At 55.3% G+C, this 12,751-nt stretch overlaps 1 protein-coding gene across 1 annotated transcript; it reads left to right on the top strand.

The window, feature by feature from the left end:
* The first annotated feature begins 3,711 nt into the window (after positions 1–3,711).
* On the top strand, positions 3,712–10,599 carry LOC111922032 (E3 ubiquitin-protein ligase PHF7-like). Its single transcript, XM_086874619.1, has 16 exons — positions 3,712–3,750; positions 3,846–4,119; positions 4,447–4,538; positions 4,624–4,725; positions 5,005–5,129; positions 5,206–5,368; positions 5,455–5,561; positions 5,778–5,891; positions 6,038–6,156; positions 6,305–7,120; positions 7,437–7,722; positions 8,599–8,725; positions 9,031–9,101; positions 9,316–9,403; positions 10,104–10,188; positions 10,407–10,599. Exons 2-10 carry the CDS (start codon positions 4,077–4,079, stop codon positions 7,072–7,074), a joined length of 1,635 nt encoding a protein of 544 aa, XP_086730745.1. The 5' UTR covers positions 3,712–3,750; positions 3,846–4,076; the 3' UTR covers positions 7,075–7,120; positions 7,437–7,722; positions 8,599–8,725; positions 9,031–9,101; positions 9,316–9,403; positions 10,104–10,188; positions 10,407–10,599.
* The last annotated feature ends 2,152 nt before the right edge of the window (positions 10,600–12,751 follow it).

The following is a 12,751-nucleotide window of genomic DNA, read 5'->3' as shown; positions in this document are numbered from 1 at the left end:
AACAGGAAAAAATACTGTCAAACCCGGTTAGGCAGTGTTTCTGAGCTGGCGCTGATGCTCTCGGGTTCCGGGGAGCCACGGGAAGGCTCCAGTCCAGACCGTCCGCTCAGGCTGGGGCCATTGAGCTCTGGCTCGGCCCTGGAGGCTGTGAGGGCAATCAGCAATGTCAAAGGCCTCCCAGGCCTGGGCCAGGCTGGGCCGGAGCAGTGCCCCCAGCCCTCCAGGAGCCTACGGGCTCTGCCAGGCCCAAAAGGACACTGCCCCCTGCCCAGGGGTGTCTTGGCCTGACAGCCGAGCCCAGGGCAGCGGAGCTGTCACACTCCCCGCTGGTTCTGGTCGCTCTCAGGCACGAGCAACGCCCGTGGGTGCCCTGGGCAGCACAGGAGCAGCACAGGGGCACTTGCCAGGGCCTGGGGAAGCACAGGGGTCAGCCTTTACACAACGACACAGCAGGCATGCTGCAGGGGACAGAGCCAATGGCAGCGGGCGTCAGCAGCTCTGTGGGGCTCTCAGCCCGCAGCATCGACCCCAAGAGCTGCTCTGTCCCTGCCTGCGTGCCTGCCTGATGGGCAGGGCTGGAGGCCTTGGAGAGCAGCGGCCATTGCGGGCACGGGGCTCCCAACAGCTGCCCCCTGGCCCAGCTGGGCCCCACTTGAGGAGGAAGGAGGCTGCCAGCCCTGGCCTGGCTGAGCAGCTCCTGCCTCCTTTGGCTTCTGCTCTGGGCCCCACGCTGGCCACCCCGACAGCCCCTGGGCCAGGCTGTAGGAGGGGCTGCTTTGCCATCACCTGGCTCCCTGCCATCAGGGCCCTCCTGCTCCCTGTCGCACATGGCGGCTGTCAGCGCTGAGTCCCTGTCCAGGAACAACACGGTGTCCTCGAGGTGCTGGTCCTGTCTCTCTGTGGAGGGAAGAAGGGTGTGGGGAATTTGCAGGACATGCCCAGAGCAATGAGGGTGCTACTCCCTGATCAGCCCTGCGTGAGCCCTGCTCCTGTCCGCCTTCTGCTCCCGTCGTCGCGTTCAGGAACACCGCGGTCTCCTCTGGATGTTCCTGCGCTGATTCTGGGAAGGGAGAGGCAGGTGAGCCTGCAGCACAGGCCCAGAGCTCCGAGGTGTGGGGCCCCTCTGGTCCCTGGGCAGCTGCATCCCTGCCTTACCTTCTCCTCCCGTTGCCACGTCGCACTGACACACGGCCCGAGCCCTGCCTTCCCTTTTGGGGCCAGGGGAAATCTCTGCTCCTGGCCCCGGCACTGGGAGCTCTCTCAGCCAGTCAGGGAAGGTGATGCTTCGCAAGAGAGGCATGAGCATTGCAGGAAAGCCTGCATCACTGCAGTCTTCCCAAAGGGCACCAAGAAGAAGCCAAGAAACTGCAGGCCCATCAGCCTCTCCTCCATCTCCCGACAGGTGACACAACACCTCCTCCTGGATGTCATCTCCAAAGCTCGGGAATAACAGGAAGGGAAAACCATGCTTGAGGAATCTCATAGCCACCTGTGCTGCAGTGACTGGCTGGGTTTGTGCGGGGAGAGCAGTGGCTGAGTTGTCAGCTGGAGCTTCAGCGAGGCTTTGTCCCTGTCTCCCATAATATGCTCCTGAGGCAGTTCAGGGAGAGTAGGGTGGAGAAGTGGACAGTGGAGCTCCAAACTCAGAGGGTTGTGACCTCAGGGGGCCGTGCTGGGGCCAGCCTTGTTTGCCTTATTCCCCAGTGACCTGGCAGAAGGGACAGAGCGCTCCCTCAGCACGTTTGCTGATAGCACAGAAGTGGGAGCAGGGGCTGATGCACCACAAGGCTGTGCTGCCCTCCAGAGGGACCTGGACAGGCTCGACAGCCGAGCAGAGAGGGACCTAACAAAGTTGCTCAGGACAAAGCCTCTAGAAGAGCTCAAATTGCGAGGCAAGAATAGTTGTTTTGGTAAGGTCATGTGGTGATGTCCAGTCAGGGGAACCACTCAATCCCTGTAAGTTCCAGAGCCAGTTCCTTAACTGTGTACAGAAAGTCTTTGAGGCAAACTGCAAATTCAGAAACTTCTCCTAATATGAAGTTGGATTTTCACAATTTTCTTGCATGCTGGATGAAGCATAGGGATTCCAAAAGGGATGTGAAAGCAAGCCAATAAATCTTCTTTTCGAGTTCACACGTGTTTCCTGCTTGTTCCTTGAAGAACTTGCCAAAAAATGTTACTTTTGAAATCCATTCAAACACCTAATAGGAAAAAATATTGACCAAAATGTTAGCCAACACTGTGTTTCTGAATAGGAACATGTTTCTTGTGTCAGTTCAAGATTTGTACCAGGGTTTGGGGATTTTGGTGTGGATGCTTTCAATGTAAGTTGCTTCTTTGCAGGACTTTGAATAATTAGACTTTGAATAATTAGATCATGCACCAGAGACAACATTTTACTGTGTCCTGCTGTCCAGTGCTGAGAAGGGTTGAGGAAGAGTCGGTGGCTGTGTGTCGATGCATAACTTGCGGGAGAGGCACCGGAGCACTTCCCAGGGCCTGGAGAAGCAAACGGGTTCCTGGTGCTGAGGACAAAGTGTCCACAGCTCGGGATTGCATGGCTGAGCTCTTCTGGCTCCTTCTGCCTCAATGCCTTGCCGAGACACAGGTTCCCTGCAGAGCCCCGCGTGCAGCTTCCCAACGCTCCCCTCTTCCTCCGCCTCCACCCTGCCTCCTGGGTAAAGGCATTCCCTGGCATTGCACCTGCTGTGCCTCCCTCCTAGTTCAGTGAAGGCATTGTTTTCCACCCAAGGGGGCTCTCCCCTGGAGACAGGAACATGGGTGAACTCCCGGTGCCCCAGCATCAGGCACGTGCAGGGTATCTCTGCTTGTCAGCCCCTGCCCTGTTTCCCTGGGGTCCCGCTGACTGTTCTAGCAGTCAATGATCTGGACTTTGCAGGAGTGTGTTTGCAAAGGCGTGAATGCGAAAACTCTACAAGAACGGTTTGCGTGTGTCCCGTCTTGACTTTTTTCAATATAGTTGCTAGAAGGAAAGCACGGACAAAACTGGCAAAGTTCTTTAATGTGGGAAAAGCAATTGACTCCTGAGCTGAGCACTGTTGCAAGCTCTCCAGTCAGATACAAGGTAATCTTTCATTGAATTTCCCGGGTTTCCATAGAGTCAGTGTAAAGGATGAGCTTTCTCAGAAGCTTAATACTAATTTTTCTGCTTAATAGGAAATGTCAAATTCATGAGATCGTTAGATGACAGGAGAATTGAGGTTGGGAGGCAGCTGCAGTGGTCCCCAGCTTTATCTCCTGTTCCCAACAGTGATCAGCACGGGCATGAAATCAGGTTCATCTCAGTTTACTGCAGAGAGGTCTTGAGGAAAACATCGGTTCACCAAGAGCAGGTTTGGAATCTGTGCAGTGCAAGAGACTCTGCACAAGCTCTCTGGGCAACCGACTGCCAGGGGCAGGAGCCCTGGCGTGGCCGTGCCTGAACAGCACCTTTGTGCCTACAGTGCCACCCTCGATGGCTGCCCTGGGGCTTGGGCTTGGACCCTGCACTTGCTGCAGGAGTCTCTGGCCTGGTTCCGTGCTGACCAAAGGCTTGGAACCATGTCAGAACCGCGGTTCCCAAGGGGGCAGCCTCAAGTGGCTGCCGGGCATGTGAGGCCATGGCTGCGTGAATCTTGGGAGCAAGATGCTGATGTCAGAGTGGCCATTGTGACACGTGCAACCAAAGCCCCACAAGGGAAGGCTGGGCTCAGACCGTGTGTCAGTGTGACCTGGCAACGGGAGGAGAAGGTAAGGCAGGGATGCAGCTGCCCAGGGACCAGAGGGGCCCCACACCTCGGAGCTCTGGGCCTGCGCTGCAGGCTCACCTGCCTCTCCCTTCCCAGAATCAGCGCAGGAACATCCAGAGGAGACCGCGGTGTTCCTGAACGCGACGACGGGAGCAGAAGGCGGACAGGAGCAGGGCTCACGCAGGGCTGACCAGGGAGTAGCACCCTCGTAGCTCTGGGCCTGTTCTCCAAACTCCCATCACTTTTCTTCCCTCCACAGAGAGAGAGGACCAGCACCTGGCGGAGACAGCGGCGTTCCTGCACAGGGACTCAGCGCTGACAGCCGCCATGTGTGACAGGGAGCAGGAGGGCCCTGATGGCAGGGAGCCAGGTGAGGGCAAAGCAGCCCTCCCACAGCCTGGCCCAGGGGCTGTCGGGGTGGCCAGCGTGGGGCCCAGAGCAGAAGCCAAAGGAGGCAGGAGCTGCTCAGCCAGGCCAGGGCTGGCAGCCTCCTTCCTCCTCAAGTGGGGCCCAGCTGGGCCAGGGGGCAGCTGTTGGGAGCCCCGTGCCCGCAATGGCCGCTGCTCTCCAAGGCCTCCAGCCCTGCCCATCAGGCAGGCACGCAGGCAGGGACAGAGCAGCTCTTGGGGTCGATGCTGCGGGCTGAGAGCCCCACAGAGCTGCTGACGCCCGCTGCCATTGGCTCTGTCCCCTGCAGCATGCGTGTTGTGTCATCGTGTGGACGCTGACCCGGACACCTGCGGAAACAGACGGGAGAAATACGGGCTCTGTGCCCACATGTTCTGCCTGGTGAGTGGCTCCGGGCACTCCCTCCCGCATTGCAATGGGCAGTCCCTGCCACCCTGTCTTCATCACCTCTTCCCCTTTTCTGCAGTATTTTGCCACTCTTCTTTTCCGGCAAGAAAAGAAACAGGTTGGATTCCTGGGTTTTCTTCCTCAAGATATCCAATGTGCAGTCAGGCGGGCGGCACAGAAGGTGAGAGCCTGGCAAAAGAGCAGGGACATTTGTGCCAGGAGACGTTTGCCAGAGCTTAGCCCAGAGCCCCAGCAAGAAAGGCCGGCCATGCAGCCAGCTGTGGGACAAAGTCTGGCTCCCAGCAGCTCCAAAGAGGCCCTGGCACAGGTGCTTCCTCCACCAGCTGGCTCTGTGGGCTGAGAGCCAGCAGCAGCCCCATCCTGCTCCCTGCCCGCAGCCCTGGGGCTGCCTGGGGAGGCCCCGAGGCTGCCGCTGATGGGGCTGCCTGGCTCATTCCAGCACTGCTGCGTCTGCGGCCAGAGCGGGGCCACCATCATGTGCTGCGAGGAAGGCTGCGACAGATGGTTCCACCTGCCCTGTGCCAAGGAGGGCGGCTGTGTTACGCAGTACATTGCCCCATACAGGTAGCTCCTCTCCCCTTCTGGCCACCCTTGGGGAAGGACCAAGACTTTCTCATTATGCCCGTCCTTTTGCCCCCAGGTCCTACTGCCCTGAGCACCGTCCAGAGCAGATGGTGCAGGTGACTCCAGAGCCGGGCACCGAATGCCCCATCTGCATGGAGCCAGTGGAAGACGGAATGACCTTTACCACCATCGTGTGCCCAACGTGCCAAAGAGCCTGGTTCCACAGGGACTGCCTCCAGGTGGGAGCCATGCCCTCAGGCCTGGGACACAGCAGGTGCTCAGCAGCACCAGGGCCTGGCTCACACTGCTTCTGTTTGCCCTGCAGGGACAGGCCATGCGTGCTGGTTTTTTCTCCTTCTGCTGCCCCCTCTGCAGAGACGATGGCATGTTCGCTGTCGAAATGTTCATCATGGGAATCCGCATCCCCTTCAGGTTGGTGTCCTTCTGCGGGGCTCACAAGACAGGAGGGTGCAACTGCTGTGCTGTGCCAGGCCCTGCCCCAGCAGTCCAGGCCCTGCCCCATCCAGGGAGTCTGGACTTGCGCTTCTCACGGGACTTGGAAAAGCATTGGAGGAAGAGCAGGGACACCCTGTTACGTCCATGCGGTCAGGGCAGCAGAAACACATGAGCTTTTCCTTTCCCCATCAGACTGCCAACATGGGAGGACAACGACGCCTTCGCGGATCTGAGAGTGCGTCACAGCAGGTGCAATGCCAGGGAATGCCTTTACCCAGGAGGCAGGGAGGAGGCAGAGGAAGAGGGGTGAGTTGGGAAGCTGCACCCGGGGCTCTGCAGGGAACCTGTGTCTCAGGAAGGGCTCAAAGCGGAAGGAGCCAGTGGTGCTCGGCTGCACAATCCCCTGCTGGGACACTTTGTTCTCAGAGCCATCAACCCGTTTGCTTCCCCAGGCCCTGGAAGCTGCTCCTGTGCTCCTCCTGTGCTGCCGAGGGCACCCACAGGCGCTGCTCTGGCCTGACAGTGAGGAGAACCCGCTGGGAGTGTGACAGCTGTGCTGGTCTCGGCACAGGTATGAGGCAAAGCAGGCGGGTGTCCCTGGGCTGGGGCCAGTGCCCAGGCTGGGCACGGCAAAGCCCATGGGCTCCTGGAGGGCTGGGGGCAGTGTTCTGGTTGGGCATGGCCTGGGAGGCCTCTGACATTCCTGTTTGGCTTTACAGCCCCCAGGGATGAGCAGCCAGAGCTCAATGGCCCCAGCCGGATCAGACAGTCAGGACTGGAGCCTGCTCACGGCCTTTCAGAATCCGAGGCCATCAGGCCGAGCTCCAGCAGCGCAGTGCCATCGGGTCTGGCTCCCCAGTCTCCAACTCCAGGGACCAGCAGCCACAGAAGCCCCCGGCATGCAGTTTCTTCCTTGGCAGACACCGGCAGCGCACGCACACCAAGGGCAAGATCCAGCAGCTGGACGGGCCCTGAGGACAGGGTCCATTCCAGACATGCTGGGCCTGACCGCAGGCGAAGGCGCTCTCAACAGCAGAGGCGGGCCTCAGATGGGGCCGTCCGGTCGCGGAGTCGCCGTGACAGGAGCAGTAGGAGAACATCAAGTGCAGAGAGGCGCAGGCAAAGGGAGACACCGTCACGGGCTTCCCGCAGACACAGCCGCTCCCGGCAGCAAGCTCATGCCCAGAGTCCACCTGCCCGGTCGAGGAGTTGCCATGACAGGAGCGGCAGGAGAACGTCGAGGGCAGAGAGGCCCAGGCGAAGGGAGACGTCCTCAGGGACGTCCCCGAGACGCAGCCGCTCCTGCGTGCAACGTCGAGCCTCGGATCAACCTGTCCGCTCCAGGAGTCGCCAGGACAGGAGCAGGAGGAGAGCAGCAAGTGCTGAGAGGCCCAGGCGCAGGGGGACACCGTCGGGGACGTCGCGCTGGAGCAACCGCTCCCGCCAGCCACGTCGGGCCTCAACTGGGACCTCCAACAGCAGCACGTAGTGTCACCTTTTCTTTCTAGTCCCTCTGTTTGCTGCCGTAAGTGAAGGTGAGAAGGGTCAGTACAGGGACCTCGAGACTTGCAGGTCTGTGGGAAAACCGAATTAGCTCTTGGCATTTCCACGATTCTTGATTTCTATGTTACCATGTATTGTGTAGGGAAAAGTCACTTAAGCACATAGCTGATTAAAAAGGACACTCATTCCTGTCTTTAGACAGATATTTCCCCACTGCTTACCCTTGAACGTGAATCCTTAATGGCTTGGATACCTTTAGGGAGACATGACGAGCAAGGTGGCTCTTAGGGAAGCTGTCTTCGAAAAGGACATGTGTTGAGTCGCTATCCTTAAACAATCTCATTTCAGTAAAGCCTTTCTTCAGTAAAGCAGAGGGAGAAAGAAGAGAGTGAGACACTGCTTTCAGTGTCTGAAGAAATCGATTGCGACACTGCTGCTGATTTAAAACACTTGCTTGGACCTTCAAAGATGAAACCGGAAAAGACAGTGGAAACAGGCTGGGACAAAGAGGATGCACAGGACTCTGCCCCAGACGAACGTCTGGGACCTTTGCCTGAAAACGACAGAACTCAGGAGTCCAGTGCTTTCCAGTTTTCCTTCTTTGGAGACACAGAGGAGTTGGGCATCAAAGAAGGTAAGAGCAGAACCCTCCTAACGGAGCCATTTCTAAGGAACGGCTTCTGGCAGGCACTGTAGAGCAATACGGTGTAAAGAAGGTCATAATCCAGAGGATTTTCAGCAGCAGAAGTCAGTACTTCTGCTGAAGCATTCTGATCCTCATTGCTGCTTGCCAAGGCTGTGGGAGATTAATGAGAGGTAACTCCTGCTTGCATCTCAGGAATTTTGAAAGGCACGCCTTGAGAAGGCATTGGGATTTTTGCAGAGCGGTGAAAAAGCTTCCCCTAAACTTCTCAAGCAGGGAAAAAGGTGGCACAGCAGTCATACCAAGTTACATGGAAGCCAACAGGATTTTAAGGAAAATGGGTGTTAAGGTAGAGGGAGGAACAAAATCCTGGAGTTGACCCCAAGCTCCATGAACATTCTGTTAGTTACTGAATTCTATTCCTGGACCTTCAGAAAAGAGAAACTGAAGGATCACTGGGGAGTCCTAAGCTCGGATAAAATAAGGCCTTATGAAATGCAGATGAAGGAATATTTAATCAAGTCTCAGTCAGGTAGGAATGAAAGGAAACCGTGCCAAGTTACCCAAAATATTAAAAAACAACACCACAAAGCAACAAGCCCACCACACTTGTGCTGAATTCAGAAGCTATTCACTGTCTTCTGGATGTGATGCTAAATGTTTAAGAATGCATAGGAGATGCCTAGAACAAAGTGGAAAATCCTGGAGGAGAGCTACAGCTCAGAAAATCAGGGAGAAGAAGATTTTGTCCTTCCTAAATCTGTCTTCTCCAGTGTAAATATTTCACTTGAAAAGAGGAATTTTTCCGGGCAAGCAGAGAAATAATTTGGTTTTGACTTGCTTTCTGTTTTGGTGCTGGTTTTGCAGAGCCTTACGTACTTGGAATGATAAAACCGGAAAACGTCAGGTGGCAACAGGATTCACATTTCCAAGACATCCCGTCTGGGGCTGCTGGTGAGCCGGAGATGTCAGAAATTGAAAAGCACCAAGGAAGGCAAGTTCCATTTGTATTTGTTGTCTACTTGGCTGTAGTAGTTGGATGCTGTGGGAATATTAATGGCAGCACTGAGAAAATGGGAAACTGACACTGCACACCTCTGAGCAGTGAGAGCCAAAAGGCAAAGACACAGTCAATTTTATTGTAAAAAGTGGGGTTCTTTAATAGAAGGCTTTATTTGCATACTATGGAGTAGAGCTCTTCCATGTACACCATTTCTCTGAGGCACTACAGCTCTAACTTGTGCTCAGGGCATTTGATAGGACCTTTGAGAATGCTAAAACCCCTTTGTACTTGTCTAGGGTTCTTTCTCTACCACGCACAGAAAGTGCTAGAGTTCTCTTCTTCTCCATAGATGACGAACGCCTAAGAGGTATGACACAACTTGTTCAGTCCCCTTTTCTATATTTTTCCCTTTTAAACCCTCACTGGACTTGAGTAAGGAGGAAAAGATGCCTCCTGGTTATGAATGCTCTGTAGTCAAAATTTGCCATCCTTTCTTGTGGTCAAAGTTGTGGTAGAATCCCACGAGACAGTCCTGGTAAAAAATAAAGGCTGAGCAGCTTTCTGCCTTTCCTTTCTTTCAGATAATTACCTCATAGCTATAGGAACTTGTAGAGCTTAGGAAAAAAATAGTCACTAGACAGGTTACCGAGACATTTGGGATCTTTTCAGGTAGGTCTATCATTTTTAACTTTTTCCTGTCTTTCTGGTGTTACTGTTAGGAATGCTGAGGGTTCTTGTCAGCGGTTCTTCATCCTAGTGAATCTGGGGCTTGCTCTTCTGAAGCCAGTGAATTTTCTATTTCAAAACAAAGACAACAACAACAAAAGAAAACATACACAGCCCCAAAAATTACACAGGTTGCCAAAACAATTGCTTGTTCTATTTTGTAGACTATAGTCTCAAGTCAGGCTTAAATGACGTTCCTTTCTTGAGACTTGTTAGATAACGCTGATGAAATGTATGGCTGTGTTCATACAGTTACTGCCCTGCAATCTTCCAGCCCATCAGATTTGCAGGGTGTGTTAGAATGGAGATCTCAGCCCTTGGCAGGCAGCGCTTCTGGGGGGCAGCTGTGGGATCCTGCTGCTGAGCATTTAATGCAAGAGCTGCTGTTTCACTGCAATTTAGATTTCAGCATGTTCAGGGAGACAGCTGCTGCCTTTCATTTTTCTTAGTACACCAGGCTGCAGTAGGGAACGTTTCTGTTGGAGCCGACATGTGGTGGGGGGCAAGAGAATAGGAGGGACATGAAGAATAGAGCTTCTGACTTGACTGTTGTGTTGTTCATTCATGTTTGTTGGGAGCAGCAGCAGAATCACAAGTGTTGAACCCTATTGATTGGTGTTCTGTTGTGTTTTCTTTTGTGCAGAGGGCCCAAAGTAATTTTTTGTAGATCTGTAGAGTTCAGTGAAGAATAAGAGGGTTGGGAAGAAAGACGTAGATTATTGCTTGAGGTGAGTATGGAACATCTGTTCCCTGGTAACTGTGGCTGAATGCTGAGCATGGGGAGGGAACACGGCTATGGATGTGCACGCAAAATTAATTCAGGACCTCCAGAAGAGCCTGAAGCTTTGTAACTGTCAGGGAACAAAAGGCTGTTAGTATACTGGTGTGTGTAACATCATGTTGTGATGTCCAGCCACGTAAATCACTGCATCTCTCTCTGTTACAGGAGCAGCTAGCTAACTAGGTGTAAGGGAAGTGTTTAAGAGAAACAGTGAATTTAGAGACTTCTGCGAGTAGTGGATTCAAAAACTTCTCCTAGGAATATGTTAGGTTTTCATTAGTTTCTGGATCGTCTTAGGAAGCATAAGAATTCCAAATGGAAACTGAAACCAAACTAATAAAACCTTTCTTGAAAAGAATCATGTCGTATTTGTTCCTTGAAGAAGTTGCCAAACAACATTACCTTTTAAATCCTTTCAAGGACCTAACAGGAAAAAATACTGTCAAACCCGGTTAGGCAGTGTTTCTGAGCTGGCGCTGATGCTCTCGGGTTCCGGGGAGCCACGGGAAGGCTCCAGTCCAGACCGTCCGCTCAGGCTGGGGCCATTGAGCTCTGGCTCGGCCCTGGAGGCTGTGAGGGCAATCAGCAATGTCAAAGGCCTCCCAGGCCTGGGCCAGGCTGGGCCGGAGCAGTGCCCCCAGCCCTCCAGGAGCCTACGGGCTCTGCCAGGCCCAAAAGGACACTGCCCCCTGCCCAGGGGTGTCTTGGCCTGACAGCCGAGCCCAGGGCAGCGGAGCTGTCACACTCCCCGCTGGTTCTGGTCGCTCTCAGGCACGAGCAACGCCCGTGGGTGCCCTGGGCAGCACAGGAGCAGCACAGGGGCACTTGCCAGGGCCTGGGGAAGCACAGGGGTCAGCCTTTACACAACGACACAGCAGGCATGCTGCAGGGGACAGAGCCAATGGCAGCGGGCGTCAGCAGCTCTGTGGGGCTCTCAGCCCGCAGCATCGACCCCAAGAGCTGCTCTGTCCCTGCCTGCGTGCCTGGCTGATGGGCAGGGCTGGAGGCCTTGGAGAGCAGCGGCCATTGCGGGCACGGGGCTCCCAACAGCTGCCCCCTGGCCCAGCTGGGCCCCACTTGAGGAGGAAGGAGGCTGCCAGCCCTGGCCTGGCTGAGCAGCTCCTGCCTCCTTTGGCTTCTGCTCTGGGCCCCACGCTGGCCACCCCGACAGCCCCTGGGCCAGGCTGTAGGAGGGGCTGCTTTGCCATCACCTGGCTCCCTGCCATCAGGGCCCTCCTGCTCCCTGTCGCACATGGCGGCTGTCAGCGCTGAGTCCCTGTCCAGGAACAACACGGTGTCCTCGAGGTGCTGGTGCTGTCTCTCTGTGGAGGGAAGAAGGGTGTGGGGAATTTGCAGGACATGCCCAGAGCAATGAGGGTGCTACTCCCTGATCAGCCCTGCGTGAGCCCTGCTCCTGTCCGCCTTCTGCTCCCGTCGTCGCGTTCAGGAACACCGCGGTCTCCTCTGGATGTTCCTGCGCTGATTCTGGGAAGGGAGAGGCAGGTGAGCCTGCAGCACAGGCCCAGAGCTCCGAGGTGTGGGGCCCCTCTGGTCCCTGGGCAGCTGCATCCCTGCCTTACCTTCTCCTCCCGTTGCCAGGTCGCACTGACACACGGCCCGAGCCCTGCCTTCCCTTTTGGGGCCAGGGGAAATCTCTGCTCCTGGCCCCGGCACTGGGAGCTCTCTCAGCCAGTCAGGGAAGGTGATGCTTCGCAAGAGAGGCATGAGCATTGCAGGAAAGCCTGCATCACTGCAGTCTTCCCAAAGGGCACCAAGAAGAAGCCAAGAAACTGCAGGCCCATCAGCCTCTCCTCCATCTCCCGACAGGTGACACAACACCTCCTCCTGGATGTCATCTCCAAAGCTCGGGAATAACAGGAAGGGAAAACCATGCTTGAGGAATCTCATAGCCACCTGTGCTGCAGTGACTGGCTGGGTTTGTGCGGGGAGAGCAGTGGCTGAGTTGTCAGCTGGAGCTTCAGCGAGGCTTTGTCCCTGTCTCCCATAATATGCTCCTGAGGCAGTTCAGGGAGAGTAGGGTGGAGAAGTGGACAGTGGAGCTCCAAACTCAGAGGGTTGTGACCTCAGGGGGCCGTGCTGGGGCCAGCCTTGTTTGCCTTATTCCCCAGTGACCTGGCAGAAGGGACAGAGCGCTCCCTCAGCACGTTTGCTGATAGCACAGAAGTGGGAGCAGGGGCTGATGCACCACAAGGCTGTGCTGCCCTCCAGAGGGACCTGGACAGGCTCGACAGCCGAGCAGAGAGGGACCTAACAAAGTTGCTCAGGACAAAGCCTCTAGAAGAGCTCAAATTGCGAGGCAAGAATAGTTGTTTTGGTAAGGTCATGTGGTGATGTCCAGTCAGGGGAACCACTCAATCCCTGTAAGTTCCAGAGCCAGTTCCTTAACTGTGTACAGAAAGTCTTTGAGGCAAACTGCAAATTCAGAAACTTCTCCTAATATGAAGTTGGATTTTCACATTTTCTTGCATGCTGGATGAAGCATAGGGATT

The sequence above is a fragment of the Cyanistes caeruleus genome, unplaced genomic scaffold, assembly GCF_971803275.1.
Source record: "Cyanistes caeruleus unplaced genomic scaffold, bCyaCae1.hap1.1 HAP1_SCAFFOLD_325, whole genome shotgun sequence".
NCBI lineage: Eukaryota > Metazoa > Chordata > Aves > Passeriformes > Paridae > Cyanistes > Cyanistes caeruleus.
This window is presented reverse-complemented; position numbering and strand designations above follow the sequence as displayed.

Excerpts from the sequence above, each read along its gene's own strand:
- LOC111922032 (XM_086874619.1), top strand. The coding sequence starts at position 4,077 with ATGTGTGACAGGGAGCAGGAGGGCCCTGATGGCAGGGAGCCAG. Across the intron at positions 5,130-5,205 it reads CAGTACATTGCCCCATACAG|GTCCTACTGCCCTGAGCACC; the intron begins GTAGCTCCTCTC and ends TTTTGCCCCCAG. Across the intron at positions 5,369-5,454 it reads TCCACAGGGACTGCCTCCAG|GGACAGGCCATGCGTGCTGG; the intron begins GTGGGAGCCATG and ends TTTGCCCTGCAG.